General features: G+C 36.9%; 1 protein-coding gene across 3 annotated transcripts in view; it reads right to left on the bottom strand.

Moving 5' to 3' along the window:
* Positions 1-20,213, bottom strand: part of LOC128737030 (CD63 antigen) — a 53,536-nt gene extending 33,323 nt beyond the window's left edge. The window contains exon 1 of one of the 3 annotated variants that reach the window (XM_053831575.1): positions 19,903-20,213. In XM_053831575.1, coding sequence (XP_053687550.1) covers positions 19,903-19,968 — 66 coding nt within the window. In that variant the 5' untranslated portion in view covers positions 19,969-20,213. Of the gene's footprint in view, positions 1-19,155; positions 19,222-19,303; positions 19,427-19,902 lie in introns of those variants that run through there. The other 2 variants (XM_053831577.1, XM_053831576.1) reach the window with 2 other exon arrangements.
* Positions 20,214-21,239: the final 1,026 nt, after the last annotated feature.

The following is a 21,239-nucleotide window of genomic DNA, read 5'->3' as shown; positions in this document are numbered from 1 at the left end:
CGCAGATGAATACTCTCAGCCATCAATAAGGCTGCAACCGCCGTGCTAGGTGCAGAAACTCCGAGTGCACGAAATGACTGGTTTGAAGGGGAAATGTCAAAAAGCGATTGAGTAAGTAAAAAGGGACAATTTGGCCAAGTATCGACGAGCGCGGAATGCGTTGACCATCCTGAGGACAGAGATCGCGATGAGCTAGAACAACTACTGCGGGTTAATGATATGCGCAAGTTATATGAAAATGTGAACCAATCTCGTAAAGGACACGCACCGAATGGAATGGAAGTCGACCTAGGAGTGCCTACAAACGATAACACCGTGCCGGCTTCTGACCTCCTAGAAAACTGGAGAGAAATCGGTCAGCTGAAGAATAACAGAGCCGCTAAAAAGGATCGACTCCAGGCAGAACTCTATAAAAATGACAAAGAAAACCCAGTAAAGGCACTTCACTGGATAATTTAAAGGATTTGGGAAAATTAGAAACTACCGGAGGGGTGGATGGAAGGTGTGGTTTGTCCCATCCCATTCATAAAGGGAGATCGGTTCGATTGTTGTTGAATTTCCGCTGCATTACGCTGATCAACGCTGCCAGCAAGGTACTCCCCAGATTTTGTTACATCGTCTATTTTCAATAGCAACAGAATTCGTAGGGCAGTATCAGGCGGGCTTTATAGAGGCCCATGCTACTACGAAACAAAATTCGACAAATTCTCCAAAAACAACATGGTCACTATTTGCATTTTCGTGAATTTCAGGGCAGCATATTCGAGAGCGAACAGCTATGGCAGATACGATATGTACGAGAACGGTTACGACAAACTGACGTAGCAAATCAAAGTTACGTGCATGTTTCGGGGGCACTCTCGACCTCTTTCAAACCGCGCAGAGGGTTGCGGTAAGGGGATGAACTGTCCTGTATGTTATTTAATGTCGCTATGGAGAGTGTGATTCGGTGAACGGGATTCGAAACGAGTGAAATGATCTTTCGACACAAATACGTAACTTCCAGTTTTCGCCGACGACCTTACATCATTTCTGGAAACCTTAGAACGACGGAGGCAATCTACGCCAAATTTAAAGCGGAGGCTAGGAGTATTGGGTTACAAATCAATGCGTCAAATATCCAAATATATAGTGGGAAGAGACTCCAGAGCAAACAACGTTCGCCTCCCACGGACAGTGGATATTGCCGGCGAAGAACAGGAAGTGATTGATGAGTTCATCTGAAATTGAATTAAAAAGAAAACTTTCCAATTAAATTCTACTATGTATATTTATTCTAGACAGATACGTATTTCGCCTACGACTAGCAGGCTTCATCAGTGTCTGTTTTCGAACTAACACCAACACTGATGAAGCCTGCAAGTCGTAGGCGAAATACGTATCTGTCAAGAATAAATATACATAGTAGAATTTAATTGGAAATTTTTCTTTTCAATTTAATTTTAGGTTCCGTATTCTACTAAGACGCTCCAATAACTTCAGTCAATCATGATGAGTTCATATATTTGAAATCTCTAGTCATCGCCAACAATAATACGAGTAAGGAGACTTAACGACGGATTCAAGCCAGAAACCGAGTCCATTTTTCCCTCCGCGAGACGTTTTTATCAAGGAGCATATGCCACTACACATGTACTGATGATGATGTACAAAACGTACGTGACAGACATACGGGGACATACGTGCACTTGCCGTATTTGAACGAAAGGTGTTGCGGACTATTTTTGGCAGAGTACAAACGGATAGCGGAGAGTGTCGTAGGCGTATGAATCACGAGTTGCAGACACTACTTGGAGACATTCCCATCGTACACCTGGCGAAAGTTGGGAATACGGTGGGCCGGCCACGTCGCAAGGATGCCGGACAACTGTGCGATGAAATCTGTTCTCTTCAAGAACCCCACCGGCACCAGGAATATATAGAGGCGCCCAACGCGCCAAGTAGTTCGACCAGGTTGAAGCCGACCTGCGTGTGTCGACACGCATCAACGACTTTATCAACGACTAGCTGAGTGCCCGATCTTACTCGGGGAGCCTTTGTCTCACAGCTATTTGTACATCGGTTATTGTAACCGAAATGCTTATAATGCAAAAATACACCGCTTGTTCCTCTTTCGAACGTTCCTCCCCATTTGTCAGCTCCCCCTCTTATGTCTACCCGGCCACCTGCACATCTGTTTTCTTTACGGAAGTCCCTATAAAACTCTATAAAGAAAGAAAAACAAAGCCATTTTTCCTATTTGCACCTTCCACTTTTAACAATGGCCACCCCACCCATAGGAAATGGATAGTTTTGTTATTGTACTTTTCTAAACACAGTTTTTTATTTATTTGTTAGTTTAGTATTACATGCTATCCTAATAAAAAAAAGTAGAAGGTGCAACAGTGTTTCTTCCGTGGATACAACAAACCTATCATTCCTTGCATCTCATCTTTTAGTGTCACCACCAGGAGCAAGTATGCACAAATTATTGGCTAAGCCTACTTTGGAGCATGTCACATAAAGTTTACCATGGGAAAAACATGGTATTCTCAGATGAACTCCACGCTGTTTGAATGATAGCCCTCAAACAGAGTCGGCCAACAACAATTAGCACTAATGATCGAACACTTTTTATACGGGGCACTTTAATTCGGTGCATAATTACACTTGACCAGTGGTTGGAGGATTCGCGAAAAAGTGATCATTTGAATCGATGAACATCCCTCATGAACATACACTATTCGCCTGCTTCGCTGATAATGCACGCATCAGCTTTGAATTTTATCACGAACAGATTCTCATTGTGAACATCAGAATTCGTTCAAAAATTGAATATTGAACATTGAGTGTGTTCGATTTAGCGAATATAGAATGCCCGGAAACGTCGGAAAGTATTCAAAATAATATTAACACGAAAAGGGAATAGTGTAAAGTAGTGTTAGTGGTTTTACAAGCAACAGAAGATGGTAATTCGCACTTTTACGTTACTCACGATATTCGTATATTCAGCGATGCTCTGAAGCGTGAACATATGTGGCTCATTGTTATAGGCGAATTGAACCACTCGCGTAGCTGTTTTATTTTCACTTTCGTATCTTCGTGCAACGTAAGAACTGTTGAACTAATAATGTGATGTATATACTGGACACTATCACTTGTTGTTCTTACAAAATAAAATAAACATTTACCTTATTCGCCAACCGGTTTCGGGTAGATGTTACCCATCATCGGGGCTAGGTCCAACTGATTTTGATAAGAGAGTAGTTACAACTTCAGCTTTGTTAGATGAAAGAGCGGCGATACTATCGGAGCATCGTCTTCATTCATCAAACATTGCTCAGCTGTGGTGATATGCAGCGACTCCCAAGCGTTCAAATGCGATGACTTCCTCACTGGTTTTATTAGTTTAGCACTGTTCCAGTTTATTTTATGCTGATGATTGGCAGCATGCATCGCGACACTAGATTCGTTCACTCGTTCGTTCTCAGTTGCATTCTTATGCTCTTTCACACGTTGTTTAAATTTGCGGCGAGTTTGTCCGATGTAAATGTAATGCTGTAATGCTGTTTTATCATGATAAAAACCGTTTGCCGATGCTCGGCGTATATGTTCATTTTGCGAGTTTTCCAACCTCTGCACTTGACAAATCTACAGCTGCGGGCATTGCAGTTTAGTGTTTCGTATTCTGATTTTTTCTATTGTACGGATAAATTGTTACAGTCATATGGGCGTTACTTTTCCCTTCTCGTCAGCAACCTCCGGTCATCAGCTCCGCCTTTTGTCCTACCGTCACTTATGGGAGTACCGTTCGGTCCCCCTCTTAAGTCAAGATTCTCTTAAGTCAAGGAACATGTGTGCCAAGTTTGATGAAGAACGATCAAGCCGCTTCGGAGTTATGACCTCCCCCTATTAGGGAACCTCCCCCACCTGATGGGGAACCCCCCCCCCCTTTTGTTGATCCCCCAGTGCTGATTCTCTTATATCAAGGAATATGTATGCCAAGTTTGATGAATAACGGTCAACCCCCCAGTGCTGATTCTCTTATATCAAGGAACATGTGTGCCAAGTTTGGTGGAGATCGGTCAAGGCGTTCTGGAGTTATGGTGGAACATACAAATATACTCACGCTCACTTATATATATATATATATATATATATATATATATATATATATATATATATATATATATATATATATATATATATATATATATATATATATATATATATATATAGATATTGAGAATCTTCTATATTAAGCTTCATATTCACAGACATCAGCGGTTAAATATATGCTAAAAGTGTGTATGAGCGTCCATGATGGGGTAAACCTCATAGGAAAAACAATCGTAACAAATGCGAGTGCTTTTCATTGTTTAATTTAATTTTTTTTCACAGTTTGCATGTCGTTTTTTCCAGTTCATTCAATTTGCGTACTTCACAAAACAACATTTAATTATCCCATAAGATTTTACGTCAGTATGTCGAGAAGCCGGATGTTGAAATGAAAAACGTTATCTCCAATTTTTGTATGGCAAAAAAATACAAAAGCATGTGTTTTTTTCAAAGTCACACATCAAATTGTAAGGGGCCATTAAAACACAAAATCTTGTTTGTCTCACTCTCTGATATTGAAGTAGGTATTGCTAAAGAAAACAAATTCGAACTTCTCATATAGGTACCTTAAGAAATGTTTATCGCAAACACTATAACCGTACCGGGACAGTGTATGATCTATGTACATGAACATAAATTACAAAAGATGAACTCATCGGAAACTAACCCTCACACAGCCGAATCTTTCCGGTTGTTAAAAATCTTCTAAGAAAACCAAAACTTGTTTGGATGTGTTTGGATTTTCGCCAGTCGTAAATGCTTTATTTGTTTATTTCTATCGTAGAGGAAAACTTAATGGCCTCTCCAGGTCGTGACGAGCAAAGGCCTATCAAGGGTGTCGTATCAAATAAACAAATGAAAAAAATGCTTAGTGTATTTGTTTTGCTTACTTCACGAAAACTAATAGCAGAACACCTACAAGAGAGAAACATGCGGATTTAATATATACCTACTGGATTATGGGTTTATCAAAATGCTTTACGTAATGTGCCATAGTGCTCAATGATCCAGACTTATTGAACATATTTCAGACATAGGAGCGTTCAGACATAATTTTATTGATGAAATGTTAATAATTAGGTTTTGAATGAGATTGAAAAGTAGGTATGTTTGTGAAATTCATACGAGAAATTGTTTCAAACACTAGAACCTTTTTGAAACTAATATTTATATTTATTTTGAAATCTCTTTCCACATTTTGTTTAACTTTAATTCATTTTCCATAACGCCTGTGTTCTGTATTTAATCTTAATCCGAAAAATGCTGCAAATGTTAATTCTAAAACTCTTTATATAAGTGATTTTTCTACAAACAAATCTACTTGTTTGTATGGCTATGTAAAATAAAAGAAGGAATTACAGTGTCAGTTCTCCCGATTATCCATACATGGACAATTGTAAAAACAGTGTGTGACCAAGGATTTTTGATGAACGATTTGATAAAAAAAATCGATGATGATATCGTTTTTAAACATTTGCGTCAAATCGACGACGACTTGAATGCAAGTTTCCCAGCACTGGTCGGTGGATGCCACTGTGGAAGATGACGAGAGAGATGACGATGACGTATTGACTAGGTGATGATGTTGCCACCCCACAATCTGATCATACCTCAACGCATTTTTGTTTACATTCATTTTTCCCTTGAATACGTATGTTTGTTCTGTGATGCTCACGTTCTATTCGTTCTACTGTGGTCAACGGAGTCGGTCAACTATTTTTCGGCAACCAAATTCGCGGTCAGTGATTATGCTGGCTAGGCAAGAGGATGCCGAACTGGTATGGTTTTGTATACCACAAAAAGGTTTTTGCGAGTGCAATCAAGAAGTTCATAAATCTGAAAAGAAAGAAAAACATACCTCTGCAGAAGGAAGATGTTCTTCCAGCCGATAGCTGCCGGATTGACAATAAAAATGGTTCAGTCGGCTGTCGAACGATATTCCTCAAGACTGGGATAGCAACCCCGTTGCGACTAGCGCATCCTGACATGCATTTTTCATGAACATCTTGCTACAACACAGTGAGACTCATGTGCTCGAATCAATATTGATCACGCAAAATCAAAACAACCGGATTCCGAATCCGGAATTTCCGAACCTATACTTTACTTAAATATTGCTTTTAGTTGATGCATTAAAAAATTGCTGGGAAAATGTTACATTAGATGACATATATTCTGCATGTTTGCATTTCACCTATTTCTATATATCAGTAATATGTATTTCCAATAAAATTTACCACCAGTGCAAACGATTCGCGTTACGCATTGTGATTCTATTTTCAGCAGCTGAGAGCGTTGTTCTTGAAATTCTGCGTCAGCTATTATTATTTGGTGTTTTATTTTCACATTTCGTTTATTCGCTTGTGTAATGTTCTCCCTCACCGAAGCATAACCACATCACGTTTTTCATGCAATAAGGGGCCAGTGCCACAGCAGCACAGACAGCACGTTGATCATTCGTTGTAGCTAACGGAACGACGCTGATGATGCTACGTAACGTAGTCAGTGTTGAGTGTCAGAATCAGAAATGCATTGAAATTTGGTGTTTCATTCATAGTTCGTAATTCCTTGCGGCTTACGGTTCATTAGAATGGATTTCTCTAGGGCTAGCGCAAATATCGCGGCCATGACTACTAAAAACATTGGTGTTGTTAAGGGTTGTATAAGCTATTAAATAGAAATATTTATTAGGACTGAAAATTTAAAATAATTTAGTTCATCGCTATTAACACAGAGAACAGACATCCAAGCTAAGCGGATTTCTTTGTGTTAGTTTTTGTAACGGGTATTTTGAAAAAAAAGCTCGATGCGATTAGTTTCAGCGATTTATCTGCAGGCGGTGTTTTCTTAGTTAGACTAAATCTTAATCCTAATACTTTAACAGTCTCAGCTTTTTACCTCTACTAGAAAAAGCGTAGAGCTTAAAAGGTTAAGAGGACATAAACGACTCAAACTTTTAAAAATTTCATTATTTTTTTATTTCAGATTTTGATTCTGCAGTCTTTTTCGCTTATTTTGATACTAGTTTTGTAATGATTCGACCAGGGGAAGTGGCCAAAAAACGATCATACACGGCGTGGAACAACCTCGACGGAATAAAACGCCGCTTCTGAAAAACCACGATTTTCAAACTTTATGTCAAATTTTTTCTCAGAAACTACACAACGTATTTGAACAAAGTTTTTTTTGTTTTGTTGGTAGTAGCTTGACAAAGTCTTTTATAACTTTTGAGCTTTATAAACTAAACACAACCAGAGAAAAAAGAAAAAGAAGACAAAATTTTATTTTTTTTGGCCATCTTTTCTTTTTTTTCGTTTTTCTTAAACTGTATTTCGTTTACAAAGCTCAGAAGTTGTAAAAGTCTTTGTCAAGCTACTACCAACAAAACAAAACAAAATTTTTGCTCAAATACGTTGTGTAGTTTCTGAGAACAAGGTACATAAAGTTTGAAAATCGTGGTTTTTCAGGAGCGGCGTTTTATTCCGTCGAGGTTGTTCCACGCCGCACTGGAACGCTTATATGTATGATCGTTTTTTGGCCACTACCCGTGGTCGGATCATTACAAAATTAGTAGCAAAATAAGCGGAAAAGACTGCAGAATCAAAATCTGAAATAAAAAAATAATAAATTTTTCAAACAATTTTGTCGCTTATGTCCTCTTAAACTGCAATAATAAATAATTAAATCCGAAATCATAATTACATAAATTACATAACGTTGTACCTATAAATAAGATGCCTTCGGAGCCTTTTAACCATATTTCAAAAGGAACAGTCTAAAACTAGCAGCTTTTTATTCCGCTTTCGAGCAGTCTTCAATAATTTACAGAACAACGTGGCTTATCTGGAAGTATTTTTATTTGTTTATTTTCTATGCCAAACTTGGGAGATGTTTGTGAGCTCAATTTGCATATAAGCTGAATTTGCAGAATTTGAAACTGAGTCACATTATCCATAGAATGAAACAGTTTGAAGTGGCTCGAATTTTTTACTTTTCAGCACTTTTAATCGATTCAAGGAAATCGTAAGTGTACAAATTCGGCATTAAAACGAAGGTAATAAACGAACCGCTAGAACGAAATCAGCTATAAAATGTGTGAGAGAATGGATTCGGAATCGAACAAATTCAGCAAAATCTGATCGTGAATTAGGTAGACAGATGAAAAAGATTCCATGAATAGAATATTTAAATATGATCCGGAACATAAAGAGTACACAGGCAGCTCTTTACTTATCAGAACGTCAAGTCACCGAAACCGAACCGGTTTTGGATCCCGGTTTTGGTTAAGTTGGACATCGAAAAACGGGTTTGGGAATGGTAAAAGACCGGTATTTTCTAATATTTTAGCTTTTTTAAATCTTCGAAGCATGGCTTCAAAATGTGTTTGCTCCGATGTCGGAGAAGAACTAGGTTAAAAGAATAAAATACAGAAGATTCTAAAACTCGTAGAAAAATAACCTGGTGTTAAGGCTGAAGAGATTTTTCGATTTGAGCGATCATGCGAAAAACAAGTAGTAGCGATGAAGAGAGTGGAACCACAGACTAACAGACGTACCACTTCAAACAAATTTTCTAACAAAACATCGTTTCAATGACACCCCTAAGACTTGGCAAAATTACTAGCATCACTTATAATAGTGTAGTCTTCGCGCAACGCAGAGCAAGTCGCTATAAATTTAGCAATGCTATTATTTACTTGTATATTATCTGATAACAGCGCCAGCGCAGGCGAGTGGCGTTCTCGCGCAGCGGCTGTTGTTTGAGTCTTGGCTTAAGTGTAAATTTGAAATGATTGTTTTTATTGGCGATGGAGTGAGGCTTCAGTGTTACGTCTGTTAGCCTGTGGTGAAATTACGAGTCAAATAATTATAAATCTTGAGCCCATTTGATGAACAGTAGATCATCTTTGCTGAAAATTTGTTGCACTGGATGTGCTAGACGTAGCATTTTAATTTACTGAATTTAATTGAACACTTTTATGTTTAAAGCTACCAAATTATTCGCAGCTCTCATATAACGAACTTAGGAAAAACGATCAGAATTTATGCTTTTTTGAACAATCTTGCCATTGAAGGATCTGCTAATTGCAATATTTTTCAAGTCTTACGAGTAATACATTGATAAAACATGCTGATGAATTCTGCAACTGAAAATATTGTAAAAATTTCTAATTGTCATATAAACTTATCGTAGTTTGAACGGTTCAAAGGTATACGATAGTGTGTTTGGGTCTTAAAATATTCATCAGTCTCAAACTTTCGAGGTTTCTTTTTGAGTGCAACTGGGGTATACTATCCTATTCTTGGCCCATTTTCCGCAACTTTAAAGGTTATTTTCTTCCGTGTTATACACTAAATCCTATACGTGAGACTCAGCAGGTTACAAAATCTGTACATTGATAATCGTCTGAACTAGCTTCACAAATTAAAAATTGTAAACGATCTCCAGCGCCTAAACTTGGCCCCCTGATTATAAATTTAGCTTATCAAGATTTTCTTTGGCCTATTGCCCATGGTAAGAAATTGATAGGTCAAAGTAAATCTTAATGCAATGCAATGAAATTCTCTTTGGCCCATCAAATCAGTGTTACAATGAAGCTTTTGAGATATCAAGTATTTAATTTCATTAATTCAATTTTTTTCGAAAAGTGGATTTTTTGTTGCTTGTCTATTATATAGAAGAGTATAGCAGATAATTCCAGCACTAGTTTAATTGTGAAGTGCATGAATATTACAGAATATCAAAATTTATGTTCAATAGGCCAAGAATAGGCTCATAAGCCAAAGTAGTCCCGTGCCCTACCCACTTTCTAGTTGAAAATTGCTAGATGAATAACTAATTATTTGATGACATTGAATACCACAATTACGGTTTATTTCAAAATGATAACGTTCATTGTAATTGAAGGGCTATATAAATCTTGGCAATTGATTCAAGAATTACACACCCACGTAATGAATCATGTAGCTTACTGATAACGAAGTTAGTGATAAAAGTTCTTCAAACATTAAAATGACAATGAATTGCATATTCAATGTCATGATTCTCGTTCGAAGTATCGCTTTAAAGCAATCCTGCACATAACACACGATATTATCGGCATAAATTTAAGATATTATTTGCTCAAGCAAAACTACGGGCATAGGCTTGTAATTTTCGTTAGGTAAATGTCGTCTGACTGAATGTCGAGGAATCACAGATAAAGAATCCGCAAGCACTGAAGTAGCTTTTTACAGGAATTTCGAAATTTACGCGTTTTTGACGCGATTTTCAGAAATTACGCGGTTTTGATCCACGCGCAACGTATCCTTCGCGTAAAGAGCAACTTGAACGTTGTTGAAAGTATGACAGGCCATAGGCCGCGGGTGATAGCGGAATGATTAGATTAGTTATTCTAGTTTAGACTCATGGTCAGAAATTTTCCTAAACATACTTCAAATATTCATTTCTCAAAAAGCAATTTATGAGGCATTTCGGACACTCGAAGAACGTTATCAACTAACATTTCACGTGCATTTATCTATCTCAATATGTCCATTGGAACATTCCTTCTCAAACCGTTTCAACTTTTCCTCGATGGACGGTACTAATTAGGATAAAATGAATTGCATCATCTAACCTTACATCTCTGTATACTAGCTTGCCGGTTACGTTATTCATTCAAAGCCAGGCTTCATTTGCAGTTGTGGTGCGAACATACAAAAGCGAATGCATCCTCCAAAGAGATATCATCTCCTATTTATTCAAGGCCTCTTTATGCACCATTGCTGTCATGCATACACTGCTTTTATGCCCCGTATATCGTATTTTAAACCAATTTTTTTTCCTTTTTCCTAATCAGCTTTATTTAGTTTCCGAACAACATTTCATAATATTGGCAATGACTTTTAAAAACTTCAGCGCTTTAGCACCTATGGCGCTCATTATTGATTCAATCTCCTTGTTAGTAAATTTAGATAACAATTGTAAATGATGAACGAAGCGACAATTTCGTTTAATACAATCAATGCAATAGGTATAACCTAGCTTTAGCTATGTGCTTTGTCACGACTCTTATCTCTGATGGTTTAACTATTACGTGTCATGTCAATGTCACTGAAAACAGTTTTTCTAAAAGTTTTTCTAAATGAGACACTCTTTCGTCAAAGTGTTATTTGTGCTCAACGTTATTGTTTAACGACGACGATTGAATGAGAACCAACTTTTTCCTCGAAATCAAACAATTGGTTAATCATTCCTGGAAAGATGCATTCATTGCATTGGAAATTGAACACCTCGGAAATGAGCAAACAAATCCAACTGATAAGTGTTGCATTAGTACTTAGCAGTAAGTAGATGATGCGGCCAATTTCAACAAAGAAACCGGTAGAAAGCCCAAATCGAACGAAGTCGAGAAATGAAGCGTTTACTGTGTTGTTGTTTTAACACTGAGCCGAGCACTTCGTTTTTGGTTCATCGCACATTATTATCAGCTCGTGCTGCTGTACAGGTTTTCTCTCCATGCATCAAGGGAGGTGTGTTAGGCTTGAGTACAGGTAAACCATTACACCGCAACCGGTGAGTAGGATTTAGAATCATGGGAATTAACTAATACCTAAATGACGCGCCTGAGGCTTAAACCACCACACCTGCCTGCTTAGCGTAAGTTTAACAGTGATGAGTGAATTTTTAGAATGGCCGTATTTTAATACTTGCAAAAAAGTAATTTAATCCTACTGTGTTACCTGACTCACTGCGAATATGCGTTGTGTTCGCGGGATCGTGTTGGTTCGAAATGTTTCGGAAAATATCGTTAATTTTGATCACTAAAAATGACGTACTTAAACGTTATATTTCAAGTGCCAGTAGTACGCAATAATTTTATTGTAAAACTGAATTGTTAATTGTGCAACTTTTTACAAGTTAAATACAATAACAAAAGCACAACTTACAAAAGATCATTTGTTATCGATATTAGCTGCATATGCGTTATAAACGAATAAAACGGTAAATTACCTCTTTGTTGCAATAACACGTATATTCGCAGTAGGTCAGGTAAGACAGTAGCATCAGGTATCAGCATTTGTGGCTCGAGCAGCACGTTCTTCACAGTAGCATGATGTAAATCCCCGGTTATGTTTCTCATACTTATATGCAAATAAAGTGTGCATGTTTTTCTTCTGTTTGGAACTCATCTAAAATTGATTTAAACTAAGAGATCTTACATAGAGTAAAACAATTTTTTAGAGCCCGATCATGTAATTATCCCTACTTGAAAAATTGAGAATAATTTCATATACCAAATCAAACTAGCAATCAAACAAGTTTTAAATCAGATTTGGATAAGAGTGTAAAGTTAGAGAAAGTTGTAAAAATAGACAGGAAGGAATAAAATACTCGTGAATCGTATTTTACATTTTAAAGTGCAACAATTTGACAGTACATATTTTACCTTTGATAATATATTAGGTAGGCTGATTTAATAATTTTCTGTGGTAAAATTTCATTAAGAAACTCCTTTATAGAATTTGTAAGTCGGACTCTTGTTTTGCATACTTTAATGGGATTTAAGGAAATTAAAAGTGTAAAAGGGTATAATGAAGGCGACGTACGCTCAGCGACAAAATTAACCTTGTCAAGACTGATTAGATGGAAACCAGCAAAATTTGACCATGAAGTGAATAAACAGATGAAAATGTCTCAAGATTCCAAGAATAGAATTGTAAGACATGATCTTGAACACATCTGCTTTTGGTGCGGCATGCACATGAAACCGGCAAACCATTTGACTTGGTTCTTTTTTTCCTTTGGACTCTTTGCATCAATTTTCTACGTTTCTTTTATTGTGTGTAACGAAAGCTATCTGTCGACTATCCTGATTTCGCAATATGTTTTTTTATCTTTCTCTACTTTATTTTGCTAATAATGTAACTACTCTTTTATCAAAATCAGTTGGACCTAGCCCCGATGATGGGTAACATCTACCCGAAACCGGTTGGCGAATAAGGTAAATGCTCATTTTTATTTTGTAAGAACAATGAGTGATAGTGTTCAGTATATACATTATATTATTAGTTCAATAGTTCTTACGTTGCACGAAGATACGAAAGTGAAAGTACTTTATTTTAGTTTATAACTAGTGTTTTCAACATTTTGTGTGAGTTACTTTTACCGAGTTTATTAATATTGGTTTAGTTAAATTTGGCATCAGATTGGCGAGCCAAACGACTGAAAACGTCTTAAATGAAAGTTATAATCGAATCGAAATTTCATATCATACCTTCAATTTTACATGACTCGAAGCTTTATTTCAGTTTCCATCGCGATTTTTAGCTCAATTTTGTCCACATTACGTTATTTCTTGTGGAGTTTTAATCGTATCATTACGTTAGGTTTGTTTGTCATTTCAATTTTATTTTATACTAGCTGACCCGACAAAATTCGTATTACTACAAATTAAACTGTATTATACACCATAGAAAAAATTCTTGCCTCTAAAACCCTAATGCCAAATGCATGCCAAATTTGGTTCCATTTGCTTGATTAGTTCTCGAGTTATGCAGAAATTTGTGTTTCATTTGTATGGGAGCCCCCCTCTCAGGGGGAGAGGGGTCTCTAACTATGATAAGAACCTTCCCCGGCCCCAAAAACCCCTACATGCAAATTTTCACGCCAATCGGTTCAGTAGTTTTCGAGTGTATAACGAACATACGGACAGACAGACAGACAGACAGAAATTCATCTTTATAGGTATAGAAGATAGATTTGTTTAACTGGAAATTATCAGTCATTAACTTTTCGTCGGGGAGCCCAATTTTGGAAGCAGTTTTGGGTCCTAAAGCGTGGTTCTGTTTATAGAAATTTATTCACTGCATTCCTCTCGCCAATGTGAACATAGCGAATATATTTTCATGAACAAAATTTTTGTTTTAAACTAAAAAAAACTGCTTTTGACATTTGCAGAATCAACGACGACTAATTTCACCTTAAATTTTTGTAAAATTGCGGATAAAATTAGCGGTTTGGTTTTATGCTTTAAATTTTTTAAATCAAAATACGTTGGGTAACCAACTAGCCTGCTAGCCTCAAATTTCAAACAGAAAAATATGAAAACTATAATACAGTGGTAACCCGATTTTGTCACTACCCGATCTTGTCGCATTTTTTACCCGATTTTGTAACGCTTTTGATTTGTCAAAATGTGACAAAAAAGTAAATTTCGAGAAAATCAGCTCCAAAGTTAACATTATCTAGAAAATTCGTCAGGACATATTATACAAAACTAATGATGCACTACGGTTGTGTAAACATTTCTTTGTTAAATTCTATTGAAATCATGGAAAAGCACTTTGATTTTCGGGATTTATAAGACATTTTTGAAAATGTTATTTGCACTACACCCCTTTCCTTCTAAGTTATGCACTTGTACCCCTTTCATTCCAAGCGATTATAAGGAATTGCTACTTAGAGTGAAAAAGGTGCAAGTGCTTATCTTGGAATCATATTACAATCATCTTCATGGAAAGGTAGGTTAGCGGCCAGGCAGTAGTAGTTGTCTCCAGGGATGGTTCGATCACTTTGACTTAATTTTGATTCATTTGACAGTAGCGTCCTAACCGAGCAAAATTTGACAAATTGAAGTATGGGACATTTGTAGATAATAACTAGATCTACAATTTTGCTGAATAAAGTGTTGCTGTATCTTTTGTAGTTACGGTGCTACAATGCTAGTACCTCATTAGTAACTAAATGAACGTTCATTTAGTTACTAAAAAGGTACTAGCATTGTAGCGTCGTAACTACAAAAGTTACAGCAACACTTTATTCATCAAAATTGTAGATCTAGTTATTATCTACAAATGTCCCATACATCAATTTGTCAAATTTTGCTCGGCTGAGACGGTAGTGTCAAATGAATCAAAATTGAGTCGAAGTGATCGAACTATCCCTGGTTGTCTCGCTACGTGGCGCTAATGCATATGTTATATTCCTGTAAGGTCTGTATCTTACGCTACTGATTATTTAGAAAGTTGCAGTCTTCGAGAAGGTTGTTCAAATGACTGTCATCTCGGAGATGGCACTGAAAATAGATCAGAATATTATCACCGTGCGGCGCTACCCAGCTAGCATTTTCATATGTATAAAAAAGGTAAAAATAAGCATTACGTACAGATATACATGCTAAATAAATCGTATTTCATGCGCAAAATTGGCATATCCGTACTATTTTGGAGGCGATATACGTGATTACGAATAATTTTGAGCGTTACGACTAAATAAATATTTATATATGATAATATCCGATTAAGCGCGAGTCGCTCCGTACTAATCTACGATTTTGAGCTGAAAATCGTATGTATGTCAGTCATTATCATTATATACGACAAAAAATCAACTTGATCCCACTTTATCCAGCATAACTTACGATTTTGAGTTTGTTAGGAGATATTTACGATAGTTTTCGTACATTGATATACGAGTTGGTGCTAGCTGGGTAGTGTATATGCGACGTCGTTTTAATTGCTATAGCTTATAATCCATGTAACCTCAAATATTACTATTTTAGCGAAAGCTGTTTTAATAATAGCAGCCATGCAAATGGTATAGAAAATATTGCAGAATTGCCTCACTACGTGGCGCTACCGTCTATGCAATATTACTGTACAGGCTGAAACTAACGCTACTAATTACCTAGAAAGTTATGGTCTTCGAGAAGTTTATACAACTGATAGTCACCTTCAAGATGGTGTAGAAAATAGTTCTGAATTTTCTCTGTGTTGTACATAAATCGTGAATCTCAGATGATCTTTGTCACAATTTCGTGTTTGGAAGTTTCCGAGGAGTTCATGGGTGGTTTAATATACAAATTTTCCTCACAGTAAAGTAGAAAACAACTCCCCCCATTGCTTAGTCTGCTAAAATGAAACGGATAGCATTGAAATATTCGCCGAATACCATTTTGCGGAACACCACTTCTCGGTTGACCATAACGCGGAATACCATTTCGAGAAAAACGTTACGCGAGATGTACCATTCCACGGAAAATGTTTTCGTGGAAAGTACCATTTCGCAGGGGTTATCGCAGGGTGCAGGAGAGGTTATCCTCTCCTTATAGGGGGGAGGGGTCATAATTAGTGATGTCCGAAATTTTCAATTATTCGATTACCGATTAATCGGCGACCGTTGTCTGCACTAATCGATTGATTCAACTATTCGTGTTAGTGGTATTCGATTAGAAATACTCGAATATTTTTTTCATTAATTCGATTAATCGAACGATTATGAACGATTAGAGGCCATTATTCGGGGATTATTCGCATTCACATTATTTCCTTTGAACTATTCGATTAATTCAACTACTCGTGCTGGCAGTATTCGATTAAAAATTATTCGAATATTTTTATAGTTATTCGATTAGTTGAATCAATCGAACGATTAACGGACATCACTAGTCATAATTCCCCTCCTAAAGAAAAGAGGGGTCTCAATGCACCATAGAAGAAAAATTTGCCTCCCAAAACACCCACATGCCAAATTTGGTTCCATTTGCTTGATTAGTTCTAGAGTTATGAGGAAATTTGTATGGGAGCCCCCTCCCAAAGTGGGGAGGGTTCCATTGGCTTGATTAGTTCTCGAGTTATGAGAAAATTTGTATTTCATTTGCTTATTTGCTGCGTGACACTAATATCAACAATCAAGAATCAACAAGTTCTAATAATAAATTTGTATTTCATTTGTATAGGACCCCCCCCCCTTAGTGGGGGGAGAGGTCTCTAACCATCATAAGAACCTTCCCCCGCCCAAAAAAACCCTACATGCAAATTTTCACGCCGATCGGTTAAGTAGTTTTCGATTCTATAAGGAACATACGGACAGACAGACAGAAATCCATTTTTATAAATATAGATATAGTGTGCAGTAGCGTAGCAGTAATTGGCCTCTTAGAGAGAAAAATTAGGGATGGGCTGTGCATTTTAGCACGGGAAGAAGTGTGTTGAAAAATGCATAATAAAACTATATGTAGCATCTCAAGCAACAATGTAAGTTTTATTGTACTCTTATGGCAGTCTTTATGACTAATTTTGTCCTTGAAGGACGTCATAAGAGTGAGATAAAACCCAAAATGCTGCTTGGGACATAACTGAGAGATTGGTCTGACAAGCTAGTCATCGCATATTCGAATTTCGGCTGGGAAAGACGGTTAGTAACAAGGATCGTATAGTACGATCCCCGCAATTGTCCTGTGCTAACAAATGGCTGCGTAGTCTGTCGAACAAAAAATCGGAGGGTTTAATCTTGAAAGAATGCGGAGTATACTGAAGTCTTTTTTACACGAAAATACGTAATTTTTTAAGGATGACATCTTTGGAGGAGTAATTATAATATGCACTGTATTCTATCAATAAACTTCTCCAAAGATACCACCCTCTAAAAATTACGCAGTTTTTATACAATAGCTAATGATCGCGTTTTTGCGATTCGGCACTACTGTGCACAGTGGTCCTAAAGGTACCAAAACACACAATTGTTTAGTACAGATGGCAGGCACAGTAAGAGGGATTGTTATGATGAGGAAGTTTCAAATACACTTTGGAACTTTTACACCTTCAATTGCAGCTATTTCCATACAAAAAAGAATATTTGAAATTCTTGTTTTAAATCTCAAGAAATAATCTATGTTGCTTGAATTACACATTTCATTAATTATTCGGACAATTACTTAATCTGGATAGCACTGTTATTGAACTACGCCATATTAAAGCCCACCGAGTAACAACTTTCAATGCAAGTGTTTCGGTAAAGGGTCATGCAGGGTCAGGCTAATTTGTTTAGCATTTTGTAGTATTTTTATTGTACTTTCACATGGTTATTACCCATGGCTTGCACCTTTTTGTATGTTTGAGAGTTATTGCTATTGAAAGTTGCATGATTTTTACAAGAAAATTTGAAATATTGACGATAGCAAGTTACTATATTCTAGAAAAGTATGTAATGTCAAAACACTGTGGAAAGAACTGTGTTCAAAAAGTTGATTATCGTGGAGTCTCCACAATTATAATAGCTAGAAGGCTACTTGCTTTTGAAATGTTCTTCATAATAATCTTCTCTAAAATTTTGTAGAACATTGTTTTACTTAAGCTCTTACTGCATAAAAAATAAATTTTCTATCTTACTTTTAGGAGGATTAAACAAAGAATCGTTCATACCATAAGAAAGGGCTTAGCCCGTAGTTGCACTCCGTGATTGGCCGAACCAGTGAGATTGCACAAAGAACCATTTAAATGGTGCTTGGGAGTAGCATTACATTCTCATTGTACAACTTCTACTGATTCCATAATTTGAAAATTCATAAGAAAGGGCTTTTCATGCTGAGAAATTTCTCTGAACATAGTTAACCAGCATAATCAACCATTTCAGCGCAATTAATAAAACGCGTGTTTTGATACTTTTGGGACCTGTGCTGTGAAAATATGACAAATGTCAACAGAAAGGTAGAAGGGAGTGCGAAATGTCCTAAAAGCGATCAGAATGAAATATATATGTAGTATGTTCTAAGTTATCTACAAAAAAATAAAAATTGAAAAAATACCCGATTTTGTCACTGTTCCGCTTTTGTTACCCATAAATTCCTCATGGGGTTGACAAAATCGGATCAACACTGTATCTCGATTGAAAGGTTTCAATGTTTTGAGCATCCCAAGTTAATTTATTTCTGTTTCAATAATTAACCGGCTCTGCGCATTGTTGTAAATTGTGTACTTAAAACAATAATTGTTGCAAAAAGATTGTATTTTTAAATCAATTTTAGTATCTCTGTCGAGACATTTGAAATTTTGAGAAAACACATAAGTCTATGTTGATATTATTATAATTATTTTCATTTTCATTTAAAATAAATTAAAATCTTTATCGCATTTTGTGAACGAAACTCATATAAACTGCTTATAAACTGAAGTTTTTTGGAACGTCTTAGTAGAATACGAAACCAGGAATTTTTTATTTAATTTCCATGCTTATAAACTAATAAATTTTATCTATGTCACTTGCTGTTTGCTTCTAGTGAAGATCAGTAATTACCTAATTCATGGGACCTGTCAGAAAACAACTCATATGACACTTCTTGATAAGACAACGAAGTTTTCCTTACATCCGCAGCGGCAGCTAGAAGTTAACTGTACCATCTACGCGAGTGTGTCGAATTTCTTTTCAACCATGGAGTACTTACCCTTGTTTTGAAGTATAAACCGTCTAATAAATACACACAAACTATCCACCCAATCTATGTTTACGTATACGTACGCTGCACTGACGAATACATGCAGTGCCCGCAGGTAAACGTACCTTTACAACACAAACGAACTGTTTATTAACACGTTAATTAATGCAACGATGCCGACCTCCTGCGCACTTTGCCTCTACACTAGAATTCGTCACACCTTACTGACACCAGCAATACTTTAAACCCCTAAGCCAAACCACTTCCATGATTTATATTCGCAGTTCACTTCTAGGTCTTCATCGCATATTCATTATTTAGCCCGATTAATGTTGATCTATATGGAACTAAATGCACGATCATCTTCGATTTCGGTGGTTTCCAGCGCATTCGAACAACATAACAATGGGAATCCCTAAAATACCACCCGCACCCATACTAATGCACCACCATCATCATCATCAGCCATATTTCTGTACGATCCCAATCGATCTTCTGTAACTACACAGCATGACACGCAGGTATTCGGCACTCTTTCTTACAACCATATCTCGAATGGACCCCAACAAGAAGAAAACGACATTCCAACGTGTTTAACAATAACTCACCGAGATCAGAACGATATATGCATATACCAAATATCGGAAGCATTTAATCCTCGCCGACAAACGCATCTCGTAAAGAATATTGGATCCACTAATTACGATCGAAAAACATCATATTTTATTTGTACGAAAAACTTAATTTTCTCTTAAACGATCCACTGCAACTTAACACACTTTCAACCACTCTTCAACTTCAACTACACCACAGTTCGATCAAGACAGGTATACGATAAGAAAAGTGAGAGATCCACCATTGGGTTCACAGCCTTTAAACGCGTATATTTGAGAGCGCGCACTATTCGAACGTCCGTCACTATAGACCTTACGCGACGCAAGGCAAACCAGCACTAACTGCAAAACGACGCCGTCACTGTTGCTGGTGTTGCTGCTCTGCTGCTGCTGCTGCTGCTGCTGCTGCGGTCCCTAAACCATCCAAACATGCGAACGAAGGTAGTCTAGCGCTGGTCATGACTGAGTCTGAAACTCAACCAACGGCAACGGCAAGCGTGTGAGCTGTCGTCGCTTACCAATATCGTCGAACAGCGAAGGGACCAAGCGGAACCAGAATCCTCAGCCAGCAGCGTGCGGTGCAGTTGAAATAGTATGAGGCATTAGGTCAGAGAATGCGGAGAAAATCAGAGAGGGTTGTTTTTGTACACAAATACGCAAAAAGTCGTAAAATTTCAAACGTGGATAGCCAAGGAAAAACGTGATGTTCAGCTGCTGTGCATCGTTTTTCTCTGGTTTCCCTCTGGCGCGCTTCGGTTTGTGTGAATGCTGTCGGTACGATTTAGGAAATCAGAGGGTGCGAAAATCCCTAACAGTGAGCCGCCCTTTCGGACGCTGGGGCGTACAATCAATCCATTACAAATATGCTTAATTTGCCAGTAGGTAGCATGGAAAATACTGCAAAGTTTAATTTGCGTTGCAGTTATTGTGATTCTATATGAGTAAATCTTTGATATAGTATTAACAATAATAATCGCCTTTTTAAATACGATGGCAAAACAGCATAATCCATTTTACCAGTACATATCAAGAACAAAAAATCAACTACCTATCATGGTAATTATTTCCTCTTTTGCGCACTTAGAAGAATACCGGTTTGGTTAAATTCAAAAAACTCAATTATATTACTGAGGATAATATTATTCACATTTGAAATTTGAAGTTTGAAGAATCCTGACTTAGTTGAACAAGCCGCATGGTCCCAGAATTCCATAAAGTTTTTACATAGGCGTTGTTTTTAAAACTATATTTAAAAAGCTCGTGGTTTCTAATTTTCCTAGGAAGTTTTAATAAAAAGAATTCAATATTCGCATGCATCGATTATTTCATTT

This window comes from Sabethes cyaneus, chromosome 2, assembly GCF_943734655.1.
Source record: "Sabethes cyaneus chromosome 2, idSabCyanKW18_F2, whole genome shotgun sequence".
NCBI classification, from domain to species: domain Eukaryota; kingdom Metazoa; phylum Arthropoda; class Insecta; order Diptera; family Culicidae; genus Sabethes; species Sabethes cyaneus.
The sequence above is the reverse complement of the archived record's forward strand: the minus strand, read 5'-3'. Positions and strand labels throughout refer to the sequence as shown.